Raw genomic sequence first — 18,690 nt, forward strand, 5'->3', positions numbered from 1 at the left:
AGGAAAGATCTGCAAACCACTGTAAGTCAGCAGCCAGAAATCAGTGACAGTCCTTGGAGTCAGACAGACTTGACAGGGAATCTGAATCCTGGTTTTGTGATTTGCTGTGAACTTAAGTAAGAATCTTCCTAGGTCTCAGTTTTCTTGTCTGTAAAATGGGAAAGGCCATCCTGGTGTCCTTTCAAATGGTTGTTGTGGTGAACCCAGGTGTTCTAAAGAGAGGACATCATGTGCACAAACATTCTTGATTTGCATGTATACAATAGCATCAATAACTTTAGGGAAAGGCAGACAGTTGGATGTGGAAAAGCAAAACCCATAAGAAATGAAGACAAACAAGACTACACTGCTTTTTCTTCTGTGTTTTTAAGATGTCCACCAGGTTTGAGAATGAAGTGCTTTAAGAAACCCAACTAGTTTTAAACTCATGAATGAAGTTTTCTCTTTGGTGTTGGTTGCAACACTGGCCTCTAAAGTAATGGAGAACTATTATGAACATAAAATACAGAGAAGTAAGTTCCCTGTTAACTCCCTAAGCACAAACAGGACAAACTACCAAATAAGAAGTTCATTTTGCATCTGTCATTTACACAGTGTCAAGACAGTCAAGTTTAAAGTTGCTTTTGTTAAGAACCATCAGTGCTTTTCATGTCAGAGAGAGAGAGAGAGAGAGAGAGAGAGAGAGATGTTATTTTTACTTAGAAGTTCAATGGAATGAAGGGAAATAAGATAAATTCTCCATAATACATTTCAAATGTTTCTGAAGTCATTTTTGTACTATAAAATCTTGGGCCTTTTCAAATCTGTGGCACCTAGAAAATCAAATCTGTAAAAATAATGCTATGTGGGAGTCTCTGGAAGGAGAGACTGTATCCTAGAAGCTCTGTGTGGTTAACTGAGGACATATTCACAGACCTGGGCTCAATCTGCTTTAGCATTTCTGAAGCTATAACATGGAGAAGTCATGTTCTTAAGACTTGAGATTTGAAAGGGAAGTCATCTCTGTGGGACACCTTCTACCATCCACACACCTACCTACTTCAAGCTTTATGTGGGATTCCCTTGAATAGCTACTTGACAGCTCTGAAAACTCAGCACTGCCATATGGTATTCCTGGCTTGTTTGTGGCATGATTTAAGCATACCAGAACAAGCTCTTTTTTGTGGCACCTCCTAGGAGGTCGGCTGTGTGAAGATGAACCTGAATATCTCCTTCCCAGCCACCGGCTGCCAATAACACATCAAAGTGGATGATGAACACAAGTTTCGTAGGTTTTATGAGAAGTGCATGGCCACAGAAGTAGCTGCTGATGCTCTGGGTGAAGAGTGGAAGGGTTATGTGGTCCGAATCAGTGGCGGGAATGACAAACAAGGTTTTCCCATGAAGCAAGGTGTTTTGACCCATGGCAGAGTGCGCTTGCTGTCGAGTAAGGGGCGTTCTTGCTATAGACCTAGGAGAACTGGAGAGAGGAAGCACAAGTCTATTCGAGGATGCATCGTGGATGCCAGTCTGAGTGTTCTCAAGTGAGAGAGAGAGAGAGAAAGAGAGAGAGAGAGAGAGAGAGAGAGAGAGAGAGAGAGAGAGAGAGAGAGGGAAGGATATTCCTGGACTGACAGATACTACTGTTCCTCGTCGGTTGGGACCTAAAAGAGCTAGCATCCTCCAATATGTTGTGAGAAAGCCTTTAAACAAAGTGGGTAAGAAGCCCAGGACCAAAGCACCCAAGATTCAGCTGTCCTGCAACACAAACGATGTCATATTACTCTGAAGAAACAACGAACAAAGAAAAACAAGGAGGAGGCTGCAGAATATGCTAAACTTTTGGCCAAGAGAATGAAGAAAGCCAAAGAAAAGCACCAGGAACAGATCGCCAAGAGAGCAGGCTGTCTTCGCTGAGAGCTTCTACTTCTAAGTCTGAGTCCAGTCAAAAATAAGTCTTTTAGGATAACAAATAAATAATCACACATTGAAGAAAATAAAAGAATACCAGAACAAGCCCTGTGGTGGTGGTGCAGGCCTTTAATCCCAGCACTCAGGAGGCAGAGCACTCACTCTGTGAGTTCAAGGCCAGCCTGGTCTACAGAGTGAGTTCCAGGGAAGGCTCCAAAGATACACAGAGAAACCCTGTCTCAAAAAAACAAAAAATAAAAAATAAAAAATAAAAAGAATACCAAAATAGCATTGGTCATGGCAAATGAAATTTGAGATACACTTATACCAGTTATCAAATTGCATAATACTGACAGGAATTTGTAGTTCTGTTCCATCCCTGCTCTGCATCTCCTAGTCTACCCTTAGGTCATTAGTGATATAAACTAATGAACTTTGCTCAAACCTAAAGCCAGACAGATGCAACGTGGTTCATCCTCACAGAAGTCCTTCAATTCAGTAAATACCTACTAAAAGTGTGATCTTTGGTAAGTTTCAACTCTCTGAACCTCGATGTCTCATTGTAGAGGTTTTGTCCGAATCAAATAAGAAACGTTTTATATAATACTTGGCATAAAGTTCAACAAAAAGTACTCATGAATGTTGTTAACATCTGCAAGTTTAAATGTATGCTAATGTTTAACCTTTATTTCTATCTTAACTCAAGAAGGCTTCAATAGCCAGCAAAACTAGTGATTATTTGACTAGACTGTCTTGTTATTTTCAAGAAAACTTTCTTTCTCATAACAAATAAGCAAATGTCCAAGGTGCAGTGTATATTTTAAATATGAAAACATATCTATAGTGGCAAGCAAGTGTTTATACTGTTCTTATAGGTACAAATACTACTGGTAAGAGAAATTATGTTCAAATAACCCCCAACAGATACTCCCTGAGCCTGGGGGGGTGGGGGGCTAGGCCCTATGCCAAAGGATATGACAGACTCTGAAGACTCCCCCCCATGGAAGGCCTCACCCTCCCTGGGGAGCAGAAAGGGTATGGAATAGATAGAGTACCAGTGGGAGGGGGCAGGAGAGGAGGAAGAGGAAACTGGGATTGACATGTAAAACAATCTTGTTTCTAATTGAAATAAAAATGGAAAAAAATAAAAAAATATCCCACAACAGAGTTTTTGTTTGTTTGTAATCAGTCCTGAATATAGAGACAGAAAGCAGCACCATTTTTTTTTTTAAAAAAAGGATTTATTTGTTATGTATACAGTGTTCTGTCTGCATGTGTCCCTTGCAGGCAAGAAGAGGGCATCGGATCTCATTACAGATGGTTTTGAGCCACCATGTGGTTGCTGGGAATTGAACTCAGGACCTCATGGAATAGCAGTCATTGCTCTTAACCTCCTAGCCATCTCTCCGGCCCATTTTTATGGGTTTTTTTTATTTTGATTTTATTTTGTTTTTCAAGACAGGGTTTCTCTGTAGCTTTGGAGTCTGTCCTGGAACTTGCTCTGTAGACCAGGCTGGCCTCAAACTCACAGAGCTCTGCCTCCCTCTGCCTCCTGAGTGCTGGAATTAAAGGCATGCATCACCACCACCCAGCATTCCATTGTAACCAAAGATTTTACCATAATTTTTAAGCTTTTTACAGGAAATACATAGTATATTATTTTATAGAATATTATACAAATTTAGGTTTTATTCATAACACAGAAAAGAATTCCAAATTAGCAGCATATGAAGGGAACCCTAGAAACCATCTTCATGTCTTCTCATGAATAGAAATAATTACCATTGCAGCATTGTTATAGATATACATTTTAAGTGGTTAAGTAAGCTTTGTTTGAAAAATGTCAATGACAAAAGCAAATTAACTTTGTTTTTAATTCTTCAACTTTTCTCCTTGATTTCCTACAGATCCTAACTTCTAAACTAATGTCAAATGAAAATTAAATGAAGATGAACCCAATAGAAATGCAAAATTAAATGTTTTCAGAGGATGAAAATCTATCATTTGTTTGGAGTATCTGGTCATGTTTCTTTAAACCAAATACTATGGTTTCTAGGTTTCCTGGAGTTTTCCCAAGGGCAGAGAAAGGAAGTAAGTAGGAATTGGAATGACAACTTATGCTCACTTCTCAATTCAATCAAAATAGCACCACTAAAAAGATTGTGTATGTTGGCTTTTACCCAGGACTTCATTTAAAGTCTGATGACTCAGAGGAAACTGAGTCATAAAATTATGATATTCCCCTCTACCCAGCTGGGATGCTCTGACTTTGTGAATCCAGTTGGTTCCCTGCTGTCCTAGTTTGCTATTTATTGTTGTGATGAAGTACTGATCAAAACCAATTTGAGGAAACAGGGTTTATTTGGCTTATGGATTGTAGCCCACCATGAAAGGAAGCCAGGGCAAGAACTCAAAGCAGGAACCTGGAGGCAGGAGCTAAAGCAGAGGTTATGAAAAAGCATGTGTGGGTAGTCACTTGCCAAAGTTTGGTACCACTTATAGTTGCCTGGGCCCTTCTACATCAATCATCAATCAAGAAAATGCCTCCAGAGACTTGCCTAGAGACAAATGTGATAGAAGGATTTTCACAGCTGAGTCACTTCCAGGTGACTATCATGTGTGTAGTTGACAAAAATTACCTAGCACATTCCCCAAATGTTCAAGTTCCCATCCAACATTATGGCCTAGAGGCTTTGATAAGGGACCTGTTTTCATTTGGCCAGTATCTGTTCTATCTATGTGTGATCATTACACAAATGGAAGAAACAAGGGATACTCAGTACAGTCAAAACAGTATGCTACTGAAGCTTATATCAATACACATACTGTAATTACACCATGCTGGGGGTATTGTGCTCTTAGCTAAGCTTGTTTACCTATTTCAGAACATTGATGCTTAAATACTTCTTCACTTTCAAAAATAACAGATTTACTCTCTCCTTAGTTGTAGCTGCCTGTCCTTGAGACATTTTTTGGATGTTTAGTCAAGCTATAGTAAAATCTGCCTTAATGACAAACATCTAATCAAGCAACATAATCCCTTAATACATGTCATGCTACTGCTAACTCTTTTGTGAGACAAAGGATTGGTCTGTTGTTCATGTCAAGCATTTAGGGTATCTGAAGGCTGGAGAGGTTAAGTAACCTTTCAAAGTAACTATCACCACTCCTATCCACATCTCAAATCCTTTCTCTAGGGACTTTCTTTAGGTTTCCTTTTTCTTTTCATTTCTTTTCTTTGTTTGTTTGTATTGTACTAGCCAGATCTTTATTTGTGGTGTGTGTTTCTCTGTCAGTGTCTATGATCATCAGTGGCCTTTATATGAAGAGGGGTTCTATTATAGTTTCACATGGTGACAAGTGAAGGATAGAGAAAAATAACCAAGTATCTGTTATGCAAGAGGCATTACACTAGGTGCTGAGGATGCAGAAGAGAAGGACAAATAAAACTGCTGTCTTGATAAAGCTTTCAGGAGAGTGAGAGAGAATCAGATAAAAAGATGTGTAAGTATTCCTATCATGCTAACAGGAAAACAAGATGTTACACAGTTAGACACTGGGAAGATCCTGACTACTTCAGCTATTATAGAATAGGATGTCTTTCGAAGAAACCCCCACTAAGGCCTGGCATTGAAAGAAGAGTAAGATTCAGAGTAGTGAGAGGAAGAAGAGAGTGTCTGGGGAAGAGGAGACACAATTGCAATATCTTGAAGTTCAAAGGAAACTGGCCAGATTTAAGAACTATGGAAATCCCATGGTGGGGAACAGTACAAATAGACAAATGCTTTTAGAGGGGATGGGCACGATGAATATGCCAAGGGAACAGAAATGGGCTACATTGATTTTGTTCTCTCTTTGAAGCACGGAGTAGTGAGATCCAGTGGCTAGCAGCTTGGTTTCTGCTCCATCACAGGCAAGGTCCTCTGTAATGGGTTCACCTTCTATTCTCTTCCTGAGTCTATTATACAAAGCAATAAAGTTTATAATGGAAATGTTGGGCTACCAGCTAGTCTGCTGTCTTGAATGTGGCTGAAGTTTTACCTTGAGAGAAGCTTCCTCACCTCCTGTTAGCTGATGGGTGTTCAGGCACATCGTGGCAGGACACAATAGAATGAGGACTCTCCACCAATAATGGAGGTGACTTTTAAGGCAGCCTAATGACTAAGAGCATTCTACTGAAAGGGTGTCTTTAGAAAACACTTCATTGCTGGGTTCTCTCTCTCTCTCTCTCTCTCTCTCTCTCTCTCTCTCTCTCTCTCTCTCTCTCTCTCTCTCTCTCTGTGTGTGTGTGTGTGTGTGTGTGTGTGTGTGTGTGTGTGTGTGTGTGCGCAAATGGTACAGATGAAGGAAAGTTTGAAGTTCCTGAGGATTACAATCAATGGAGTTTATGCAGGTTGTCAATCATTTCCCCAGCAGATTGTGGAGAAGTACTAGAAAATCATTAGCATGAAGAGTCCATGAATCAGAATCTAGACACTTTGCATGCAGATTTGACATTTCCTACCCACCTCAAGCAGACAAGCCTTTGAAATGGTACTTTACATGAGACAGACCCTTACAAAGGAGGAATCAATAAGGTCTTTGCAAACAAACACAGTAAGTATTTTATTACTTTAAACTCCAAAAGCAGGTCTAAAGCTGTAGAAAGCACTACAGATTGTCAGTCACAACATCCCCATTTCACATGAATGTCCATCCAGAAAAGCAAAGCATCCTCATGTGTAAGGTATGTATTTCTTGGAAAAATCAAAATTAATTCCTCGCCATTCTGTTGCAGCCTGACAAAGCTGAACTCTACAAAGGTACCTTCTGTTGAAAGAAGAAAAGATTTCAGCTGGTTGACTAGAAATCAGTTAAATGAAAACTGAGTTCCATTTGCAATCACATTGCTGTGTAAATGTGCTGGAACATGCCTATCGAAAAAATGGCTTCAAGAGATGTGCAGTCTATAAGAGAGTGACCCATGATGTCCCTCCAGTACTCGTGGACTTTATACATGAGGTGGGCTCTTTCTCTCTTCAGAGTATTTTCACAACTCCTCAGATATCTCCCTCTGCCTCTGCAACAGCCCAGCATACACGGGCACCAACTCTATTATTCTGATCACTGAATTTCTCTGTTCCTCCAGGATCCCTTTAAAATAAGCATTTCTGTCGCTTGAACTTAGTTCCCCCTTGATTTGTTTACTTGACAAGCAATGTTGACTGGGGAGTTCACAGTTTCCCAAGGCCTGAAAGTCTTAGGTTTGCCTTCTATTTTCTGAGTGCAGCTGGTTCATAAGCACACTGTATCACATTCCCTAAGAATGAAAGGTTGCTCTGCATCGGGCAGGGGAATGATTATAAGTTTTTGCCTGGCAATAGGGCTGAATAAAAATAGGAAAGAGTGAATTATCTCACGTGGAGCAGTTTCTGAATAGGTCACATGGTAGCACATGCTGATCAACAAGCTCATTTCCCAGTCATGTCAGAACACAGATCTGTGTTGTGTGGAGTAAAATGTCTTCTTTCTCCTTCTAGAACAATTTAGATGATCCATTGTCACTGGCCTACTCAATGCCCATTTCTTCTGTCACCACAAAGAATACTCTCCAGGCTGAGATTCATAAAAGCAGAATTCTAGTTCTGTAGAGACTGAATCTATAATTTAATTTGTATTCTTAACTTTCAATCCCAATGCATTTTTATCCTAGGCTATGAAAGCCAAAGGTTGAAATGAAGTTGAGGGAAAGGCCACTGTTAGTGGATTGCAGAATGTAAAAACATAACTTTGCTGGATTTTTCAGACCTTCCCTCTCTTTTAAATATTTACATAATCTTATTTACATTTACTTTTAATTAATACTTAGAAACTTTCATATTCATAGGATACTCTGTGACATTTAATTTGCAGTCTTTTGTAGGGTTTGCCTTTATAGTTATTCTTATACAGTCAAAATAAATAGTCAGAATGTCCTTCTATCAAGTGTACTTCTACATAATTTTCATTTGTACATACTTAGATCAATAAACTAGACAACTACCAAAAAGAAGCAGACAAGTTACTTAGGTGAAGCCCTGTGACTATTCCCTTCCAGAATTACCAGGGGAATGGGGGTACACATCCTGAACACTGTCTGGCACCAGGCATTCTCTCCTGTGCTTTGTCCATCATTTGAACCATTTGAGCCTTACAGCCCTATCAATCAGCTACTGTGGTTCTTAACCCCACTCTCCAGGTAAGGAAAACAAGGATTGAAAGGAAGGTGAATTTCTCAAGTTAGCATCACTAATAGGGAACAAACACAGATTTGAACTTGAACTGCTATTTTAAGGACAAACAGCACACTTTTCACCTGTGCTCCAATCACCAGGCTCTTAACCACAGCATTAGGCTGCCCCTGGCATTAACGAATATAATCACTGACGGAAAGCAAAGAAAGTAAAAGGAACACTTGGGCAGAAAGAAAATGAAGAAGGCAGGTCTCGTAACACACTTTGTATTCAGTCTGTTTTCTGTCCTAATATGAGTATTTCATCAATTCTACACACTTTTCTGAATCCTGATTCTCCTCTGGGCTTTTCCTTAAACACCAGTCCCACCAGCTTCAATTTTCTCCTGCCAGGAAGGACCAGCTAAAAAGAGAACAGGAGACTTTACTGCTGGTAAATTTCTTCTCTTTTCCCTGGGGCTGGAATCACTGGGCAGGTGCTAAGAATAGAGGAACTTCCTGTGATACTTCCACTTTGTATGTAAAAGGAGTACTCAATGGACATTAGGAAGAGTGCTTACTAGCCATTACAGTGTTAATCACACCATTGTCTACTGAACTAGTGTTAAGCACATCATTGCCAACTGACAATGGAATAGCTTTTTAAAAGCTATTCCAACAGTATTCCCAGTCAGCAGCATTTATGGTCATGGCAGAACATTGCAGTCGGCACTTTTCCATTTTTTTTTTTAATTAGATTTACAGAGTACCTACCTGAGTGTTAGTACCAGGAATTATGATGAACACAAGAGTTTCTATTTTTCACAAAGTTGAGATATAGGGAGACAGGCAGATAAGCAAGACTAACATATTAGGATTGGTGTTATGGTAAAAGAAATTAGGGCTCTAGGAGGCAAGTATAAGGCATGCCTTATCCAACAGTAGTCTAGGAACGGCATCTAAAAATGTGATTTCTGGTTATGACAGGTGGAGGCAAGGTTCCAAGCAGAGGGAACATCATATGCAAAATGAAGAAGCAGATATTAAAAAAAAAATCCAGGAACTTAATGAGATGTATTCCAGTGATCTTAAAACACACAGGTGAAATGGAACAGTAGAGGCCAGAGAGCAAAGAAAGAGTCATTACAAAGTATAGGGTCCTAAGGCATAGTAAAGACTCACCTACCTCAAGATCACTTCATGGTGATGAAGATCTAAAGTAGAAAAATGCTGTGGTCAGATTAATGGTTTCAAAACCTCACCTTGTTTGCAGCAGAGACACTAGTCCAAAGGTGACTATTAGGTGGGGCGGGGAGGAGGCAATTCAAGTGTCTTGCAATTGTCTAGAGAGGCAACACCGATGATCCATACAGGAATAGCATCTAAGGTTATGGAAACACATGGAAGTGTTTTCTCGAGAAGGAGAGGGAAGAGGGGAAGAGGACTTACAGTGAATTAGAGAGGTTCACTGTAGAGAATGAAGGCTTGGGATGCATTCTGGGGTTATTATTCCTGAAGAACTGGGTGATTCCAGTTAATGACACTGGGAAACATACAAGTAGAAAATACTTGGAAACAGATGGTGAATTCAGTGGACCATCACCACAGCTGAAAGAATCCTTGGATGCTCAAATACAACATTAGAATGAGTGGAAGGTGACTTCTCCCACCCCAAATGATTCCCACTCACAGTCAACAAGACCCAGTGCACCAAGACCCTGGGAAGCACACTACACTCCTAAAAGCAGTCTAGTTCAATGATGACAGCACCATGGAATACTAGAATTCTCCTGAATGACTGGAAGGAAAAGTATGTTGTTCTTTATAATGCTTACTTTGTTGAAACAATGGACTTGGAAAGCAGAGAGAAAAGTCCCCATTGCTATCTATTCATACAATGAATATAAAAACTAACAGTAAAAGGTTGCCCTTACTTTGCCTCCCCAACAAGTAGCTTTCCAGTCCATCTGTGCAAATTAAAATTCACTTTCTATAAACAATGAAGAAGACCAGCCAGAAATACTGAAACTGACCTGACCAATTTGAATGCCTACATCTAACAAGTTAACAGTGCCTAATCAAAGGGTTGCACAGAAGTTACATGCAGTGTTGTTAAATTATGAAAGAGCATAAGGAAGCTGCATTAACTAAACCTGATGAATGTGCCTCATCTAGACACTGATTCACACAAATCAGCTAAGATAATGTGGGGGAAAATCAGGAAAATTTCAACCCTGGCTAGATATTTGATACCAAAGTCATTGATTTTGTTTGCAATAATTGTATTGTGTGTGTTTTTTTATTATTTCACTAACTTATACAAATAATGGCTCTAGTACCTATAGATGAATCACAAGACCAATATCTGGTATTTACCAAAATGTTATCCAGAACAGACCAGAGGTTAGGTCAATTAGAGCATAGATGAAAGAGGACTACCTCATGCTAACAGTTGCAGCCACCAAGAGATGGGTGATGCTTGGACTTAGCCTCTGGCACACTGTGTCTGCATTTGTTTACATTTGAAATATTTCTACAACAAAAAATTAACAAACTACCCCAAAACTATGAGATTTGAGAAAAGCTAGAACAAAGGCCGAAGAAGAAAAGCTGCTGTGGATAATGAAGCAGAGCTAACCCATTAGTTTTAAGGGAAAGACTTTCAGAAATGTGAACTCAAAGTATCTAAGCAGTCAGCCATCCCTCTCCTCCCCACATTTTATGTTAGGATGCATTGGGATGTGTTCCATGTGAGGAGTGTTTTGGTGCACTCACAGCTCTCTGTATTTCTAGTTTATTTGATAAAATCTAAACCTCATTAGGCTGTGGATAATACTTATTCCTCCCTTTCCAACTGTATATGTATTTTTAACTTTTCAGGACATTTGTCTTTGTTTGTTTGTTTTTTCTGAGACAGGGTTTCTTTGTGTAGCTTTGGAGTCTGTCCAGAACTCACTCTGTAGACCAGGCTGGCCTCGGAACGCACACAGATCTATCTGCCTCTGCCTCCCTAGTGCTGGGTGGGATTAAAGGGGTGCTCCACAACCACCCAGCTTTTCAGGACATTTGGAAGCAATGTCAGAGGCTTGTCCTCTTTCCTTTCTTCTCACTGACTGACATCTTCCCTGCTGCTGGATTCATTCAATAATGTCATAGTCCCAGCAATAAGCTATTTTAATCACCTCCCACAAGAGATTGAAGCCAGGTAACAGATTTTATTTGGAATAGAAGTGAAAACAGTATAAAAATGTATGACTAACATGCTTATTCAACTATTATATGGAGTCCATTTCTCAGCACACAACAACTTAAAGAAATAAGAAGAAACAGAGTTCATGAGGGAGCAGAAAGATTAAGTCAGGTGAAGAATAGAAGAAAGGGTATGTGATAGGTAGGGTTTTAGTTGGGAGGGGTGGTAGGGGAGGACAGGGGGGAGAAGGGAACTGGGATTGTCATGTAAATCAATCTTGTTTCTTATTCAAATTAAAAATGATAAAAAAAGAAGAAAATGATGTCATCCCCTCTGTACTTTGCCCTCCAATACATGCCTGACGTTGGATCTATGCCGACTTCATCATATTGCCTTAGACTTAAATAAGTTATGATTTGTTTTTAATTAAAAATTAAGTAAACTGACATCTTAAAAACATTATTTTCAGGGTAAAAGGCTGCCTGATACACAACTATGGAAAGTTGTCTCATGTTCAGATACTTCTGAGGAAAGTAATGGCAGACCTTGAGAGCATTCTGTATGTAGTGACAATACAGAAAGGTTTCCTGACAACAAAGCCTAGTTATAGCATGGGGAGACAGAACTTGACACCTGAAGGAGCTTCAACAAGGAAGCAAGAAAATCCCAGAGGTGCAAGGGCAGAGAACAAGTCACAGAAAGTAGAGATACAGAGAGCAAGCTTCCTTTACCCCAGAATTTGGGCTACATTCTGCCTCATTTGAAAGTGCCAACGCTGTGTCTCTGTGAGAAATAAAAACTGAAGTTATCACCGGTGTCTGCCATGTGTTCAAGATAAAAAGGAGCTACCATCCTTTGGGGATAGATGCACTTCCACTTCCTCTTGTTTTCCTTTGCAAGTACTCCCTTTACTTGAAGCTTTGTGGTCAATATTGCAGAAATGATTCACAGTAGATAAAAATCACTTCTTCTCAGTTCTTGGTCTGAATTGAATTCTAAGTGGGAAACAGTTGCATGATATACTACTTTTCAGCAAAGTCGTTTCTTAATCAACAGCATATGTATATGTATATTATGTATTCAAGAGATTTGAGCCTTTTGTTGGTGTGACCCTTTAAATTTAAGAAACAAAGTGAAAAGAACAAAGGTTAAAATACATCCATGTGCAGTCAATTGTACAAAAGATGGTGACTTGGCAACCATTTGTACAATTAATAGGGCTCAGAGTATACACACATTTAAAACACTATCTTATGAACTAAGCTCTCTATTTGTGGCCATGTTGTTTTATTAGAAGTAAGTGTTTTCAACCCCAACTCCCCACCGGCCACTTTCAGACATTCACCTGAAGTTACTCTTGGGGCTCAGAAAATATGTGTGACAGTCTTCCCACCTGCTCTTAGAAAAAAGCCTTAGAAAGCCAGTGTTCCTTCCTTTCTGTGCACTTGTGATTTTATTAGATTAGGGCCTCTGTTTTCTAAGTTACTGAATTGACACTTTATTTAAAGGTGAGCCAGGATTTGTGATGAGCAAAGAGGTCAAGACCAGGCTGGAGAATCCCACAGAAACAGCTGACCTGAACAAGGGGGAGCTAATGGACCCCAGACTGATAGCTGGAAAACCAGCATAGGACTGACCCAGAACCCATGAATGTGGGTTTCAGTTAAGAGGCCTGGGCAATCTATGGGGCCTCTGGTAGTGGATCAGTACTTATCCCTAGCATAGGAATGGACTTTGGGAGCCCATTTCACATAAAGGGATACTCATTCAGCCTAGACACACTGGGGAGGACCTCGGCCCTGCTCCAAACGATACATCAGACTTTGAAGATCCCCCATGGAGGGCCTCACCCTCCCTGGAGAGCAGAAAGGGGATGGGATAGGGAGCCCATGGGGGGCAAGGAAGGAGGGGAAGCAGAGGGAACTGAGATTGACATGTAAAACAAGCTTGTTTCTAATTTAAATTTTAAAAAAGAAAAAAAAATAAAAAGGTCCCAGGCCTTAAGGAAGAACATACTACTGACATTTTTCTAATTGGACATGTAGACCTACTGCTTCCCAAAGGCATTTTTCCTAAAGACTAGTGTGCTCCCCCTGCCTGACCTGGGTCAGAGAAGCTCCTCTCTGCAGAGCATGACAGTCTATGCAGAGTCCCAGAACAAACAACAGCTGAGTAATCAGGCCTAAATGAGACCTTGGTGTGACTGGCACACACACACACACACACACACACACACACACACACACGGGGGGGGGGGGGGATGAAAAGAATTCAGGAGCTGAATATGGATGGTATGGCAATCACAATCATAAGCACACAGTAACATAATACTACCACTATCATACTCATCCACAATTGTTGTAGTTTCATAGCATAAAAATAAAACTTGAAAACTAAGAGGTTTCCAGTGGTAACTTCTTTATTTTTGTTGGTTGGTTGGTTGGTTGGTTGGTTGGTTGTTTTTGAGACAGGCTTTTGAACTCATATAGAGATCAAGCTGGCCTTGAAATTGTAGAAATTCTATTGCTTTTGCCTACTGTAAGTGTCATGATTAACATACTTGGCATTATAAAAGTCTTTAAAAAATCTTTGAAACAAAAAGAAGAAAGAAAAATAAATTTTAAAGGATAATATATAATATATTCCCATTTCTCTTTATATATAAATCCAAGGCTTGAGTATATTTATTTTTAGATCAAAAAGGAAATTCACTTTGATTTTCAGCCTGCCTCTTGCAAGTGGCTTTTAAATTTCAATCACTGTCATTCTTCTGTGTCTGCCTATGCCTCCCAAGTGTTGGGATTAAAGGTGTGTGGCACCCAAATGCTGGGATTAAAGATGTTAACTACCTTCTGGCTATGGATTGCTTATAAGAGTTATTCTCATAGGGTTTAATATGGTTCCCCATTCCCCCCAATTTTTTACTGTTATGTGTAAACTTTCAAGTTTCTTAATGTGTTATATATCATTCTTGCTGATTTATTTTAAATTTGTTCCCTAGCAAATTTTAATATTCTAGTCATAATTAAACATGATGCTAATTTGTCCACACACAAAAAAGGAAGTGCTACCTGAGCCAGGGAGCACTGACTGCTATTACCATGCTACCTGTTATGGCTTGCTTGAAGAACAAGGAGGTGGGACTTAGTTGATGGGGCGAAAAGGCACCTTTTCATGATTTTAAATAAAGGTCAAAAGAATGTGTAAAATATTCTGTGAGTCTATCCTAGTACAGATACTTGTTTTTTATGCCCCTATCGTACTCATTGTCTAGTGACTGAGTGAGACAATTTACATTTCTTCTATCTGCCTTAAACACTTACAGATACTAGGTGACTGTCTGTTGACAAAACACTAGGGATTAACTGATGCTGACCATCCCTTCTGGGCCCACATAAAAGGCTAGAGGAGGCAAGAATGGCATCCATCTACTCTGTTGATACATGGAATTTTACTCTTGAAAAACTTGGGTGAAAAATAGGTAAACAGGGAAATGAAGGGGGATGGCAGTCTTCACTCCCCTTGGCTGTTAACCAGAGCAATGCATTCTTTCCTCGTGTTCATTTGTTAATGTGACATGGATCCAAGCAATGGGCTTTTACACAATTCCTGAGTTATTAAAATTTTGACCATTTAGAGTTAGTTCCTTGTATCGTGTGTGTGTGTGTGTGTGTGTGTGTGTGTGTGTGTGTGTGTGTGTGTGTGTGTGTGAACTTACCACTAAGTTCAGGAAGAAAATGAGTTCCTCTGAGAAAAGGATCTTTGCATGCAGTCAACTCCCTGCTCTAGAGCACTTCCCATGGTTTCGGCCCATTAAGCGGAGCACAACAGCTTGATGAATTAATGCTTATATAGGCACAGTTGGCAGCTTCTAATTAAATAATTATGGCTAAGCAGCTGCACAGAAGCTGTTATGCACCCTAGAAAGCCAGCTGTCAGTTTTATTGGTCCTAAGACAGAGGAAGAGTTAATACCTAGCTCTGGATGTTGAGTACAAAAGGGAAGTCTATGATTTGCAAAATATATACTGTTAGTATGAAGCTCCTGTGTGTTTGTGCTAGCCTATCCATAGAGATATGGAGAGCAAACTACTGCTCAAGAGCTCAACAAAAGAAGCAGCAATTACATGATCATGAGACTGGAACATTTCCAGAACATTCTAAAGAGGACATGGTAACAGACAGATATGCCCTTGATGAATATAGAAACACCACTGACCTAGATGTTAAATGCACAAATTGGGTGGGTAAATGATTAAAAGTCAAGTGTACAAACCTGTATTGGAACTGTCTTTAAAGAATGTTTTCCCCCAAAGTTTGAAGAAGAGAAGAAGACATATGTTCTACAGGATTACAGACAGTGTCAGGCCCTTGCAGAAGGTATAAAATCTAGAATCTAATCTCTGTATCCATAGGAACTTTTCCAGACAGAAGAAATGAGTATTTGTTGATTAAGCTCTGGCCTAAATGAAGATACTGATTGCAAAGGCTACATTAATGTCACAGGACCAATAATGCTTGCTATTCCATACAAATAAATATGCTCCTGGGGTTGATTTAATTTTTCCTCATGTGCCATCTCACCCATGTAATCCACACATCCTAAATTCTGAATAGATATGTGATGACCCAGTCTGGAAAAATTCCACATTCCATTGGCTTCTCTACCTGCACAAACTCCAAATGGAGAAACACAGCTATAGGCAAAGCCTGGTCCAAGAAACTTTGTCTTCCCTGTATGTTTAAACAAATGTAGATATCTTAATCCTGAGTTCTGAAGTTGCTTTAAAATCAGCAGAAGGAGCCAGGCAGTGGTGATGTATGCCTTAAATCCCAGCACTTAGGAGGCAGGGTCAGGCAGATCTCTGTGAGTTCGAGACCAGCATGGTCTACAAGAGTTAGTTCTTAAAGACAGATTTCAAAGCTACACAGGGAAACCCTGTCTTGAAAAAAAAAAATCATCAAAAGGAAATGTGGTGCTAACACTGAGAACGAAATCTTTGTGGAATGAACTCAACATCCAAACCCAAATCCTGTCGAAAATCAGCAGTTAAATCAAGCATCACACCATATATCCCAATTTACTGTTTTTCCTCCAAAGACCAATGGCTGTATTTCACAATGCCCTTCCATAAAATAAGGCTGTCCACACCATAAGTCTCCATTTAAGCAAAAGAACAGACTTGGAGAGCCCTACTTGAAAGGTTCTGATGATCACATCACCTCACATACACATAATGATTTTTTTTTAATGTCAGGAATTCTATCATCTCAGGATCTCAGGGGCTTCCATGTGATTGGCAATTCTCAGGGATCTAGTTCCTTTTAGGTGGAACTTAAACGAAGTTCAGCTTAATTAAGCCTGCAATGCAACTGCAGTCTCAGTAGGAAATATTAAAAAAACCAAACAACAGATTTGCAAAGCCTATAACAGTGGATTTCAGACCTGGGGGAAGCGGGGGCTTTTCAGCAGTCTGTACTGCCATCTAGCCAAAACCACGTCACTCTGTACAGAGCCCATTTGTGTTCTGAAAGCCAGTAATGAAAGCAAGCCTCTAACAATCAGATTCACAGACCTCAAGAGTTTAGCTGATAGGACTGGCAGTAGGCCTTCTTCCAGACTGACTGCAAAACTCCAAACCCTGTGAACCAGCAGCCAAGCTCTATCAGTAATCTCATCTTCACAAGTCACTATCTAGAAAAAAGTCACACATGCTTCTTTACAAACTCTGACAGCATCATTGGTCCCTTCTAAATTTTGAAGTGTAACTATCCTGTGACCTCATTGGAAAAAAGAAGATTCCTCCTGGATCCGGTAAGGAACAAGACCTGAATTGTAGCACAGCTGCAATCACAAACCAGTATTCTTAGACCCTAACAAAACAAGAAACCACATACATCTGCGAAGAGAAGTCGAATACACAAAAATAAATGGAAGCCTTCCTACTTACGATAGAAGACGTATTCGGTATAGCTGGACCAGATCTTGTCCTCTGTGTACTGATTGACAAAAGACGCTGTCACCGAGGAGTTACAGGCCACCATGTGGAATCCACACTCTGACAACATGTCAAAAGCTCTTTCCAGGTGTTTGAACTTGAGATAAAATCTGGAGGTGTATCTTTCTGGGGCTCGGTCTGGGTCTCTGCTTTCATTCAGAGTTTCTCCAAAGACTTCCTTTGCCAAGGAAATCCTTCCGCAAACCAAAATCCGGGGAACTCTCCGAAACTTGGCATCTGCTTGCCCCTCTCTGCCCAAGGTACAGGATCCCCTGTAACCCACAGTAATAAAACCCCACTTGCGGTCATGAGGGAGCAGTGAAGAGGGGGGGCAGATTCTTGTGTCGCTTCCTTGGGAGCCATCCTCAAAGTCACTGTGGCAGAATTCATCCGGGCTTTGCTTGACTTCCTCGGGGGCCAGGAGTTTGACGAGGTCAGGGAGCTGGAAATACTCAGCCTCTCTTTTCAGCCTTCCCCGTTCTGGAAAGTGATCAGGCAGGACTACCTGCCTGTCCCTGAGAAAGTCCAGAATATAACGGAATAAGAAGCCATCTCTGTCGATGAAAAACCTTCCCTTGGAGTCCTTGGCTAGATCGTTAGCGTTGTCTCTCTTTGGGGAAAACATTTTCCATAAGAGGGAATGGGGGATGCTTATTAATGTGGAATGGCGGGTGAAGTACACCTGGCCCCCAACGTTCAGCTCTATGACTTCGGGGAAGGAGTTGGGAACTGCAGCCCCTTGATCCCGCGGATAATAACGACTACAGTTCCCACTAAGAGCCATTGTCTCTTCCTTCTGCAGCTTCCTGGACTTAAAGGTGCAATCCAACGGAGTTTACAGCCTCAGGCTTTGCATCCAATCGTAAGGGAGGGAAGAGGTGCTAAGTTGTTCAAAATGACCTCCTTTTACCCCGCTTTTGCTCTTTATTCCCCCAACAAAGCAAATTTTAGGGGAGTCCACAGGTGAAGTGATGCTGGACAGGAAGTTTAAAGCCGTCTGGTAGAGAGCTACCACTTCACAGAATATAATAATCAGTTTGTCTGCATTCGATCTTCCATTAGGCTGGCTAGGCAAGAAGGCCAAGTGTCCAGTTACTCAGAGGTCTGTCTGAGGGAAAAAGAGAGAAATTATTTCCTCGGATCCAGAGTGAGTCAGAAAAGAAGAGACCTCTAGGGAGAGGAGAGAGGGAGAGAAGGAAAGAGGGAGGGAAAACGACAGGGAGGAGAATATTTTTACATAAGCAGCCTGTAACTATTGACTTTAGTCACTCCTTACCTGATTGAGTTAGTGCTTGCCTCAGACTGCACTGTCTTTAAGTTTATCCTTACGCCACTGTCTCCAGCCAACTGCTGCTCAAATCGATCCTGTTTGTAAATCTGATGTAAAAGGCATACGCAATTTTCAACTTCCAAAGAGCTCCG

The 18,690-nt window shown here is 40.5% G+C and overlaps 1 protein-coding gene and 1 pseudogene across 1 annotated transcript in view; one reads left to right on the forward strand and one right to left on the reverse strand.

The window, feature by feature from the left end:
• The window catches only part of Kctd16 (potassium channel tetramerization domain containing 16), a 265,068-nt gene extending 247,016 nt beyond the window's left edge, over positions 1-18,052 (reverse strand). Inside the window, exon 1 of the mRNA XM_027398004.2 lies at positions 17,221-18,052. Coding sequence (XP_027253805.2) covers positions 17,221-18,052 — 832 coding nt within the window. The remainder of the gene's footprint in view (positions 1-17,220) is intronic.
• Positions 1,195-1,934, forward strand: LOC113833689 (annotated as a pseudogene).
• Positions 18,053-18,690: the final 638 nt, after the last annotated feature.

This window comes from Cricetulus griseus, chromosome 2 (assembly GCF_003668045.3).
Source record: "Cricetulus griseus strain 17A/GY chromosome 2, alternate assembly CriGri-PICRH-1.0, whole genome shotgun sequence".
Classification (NCBI taxonomy): Eukaryota; Metazoa; Chordata; class Mammalia; order Rodentia; family Cricetidae; genus Cricetulus; species Cricetulus griseus.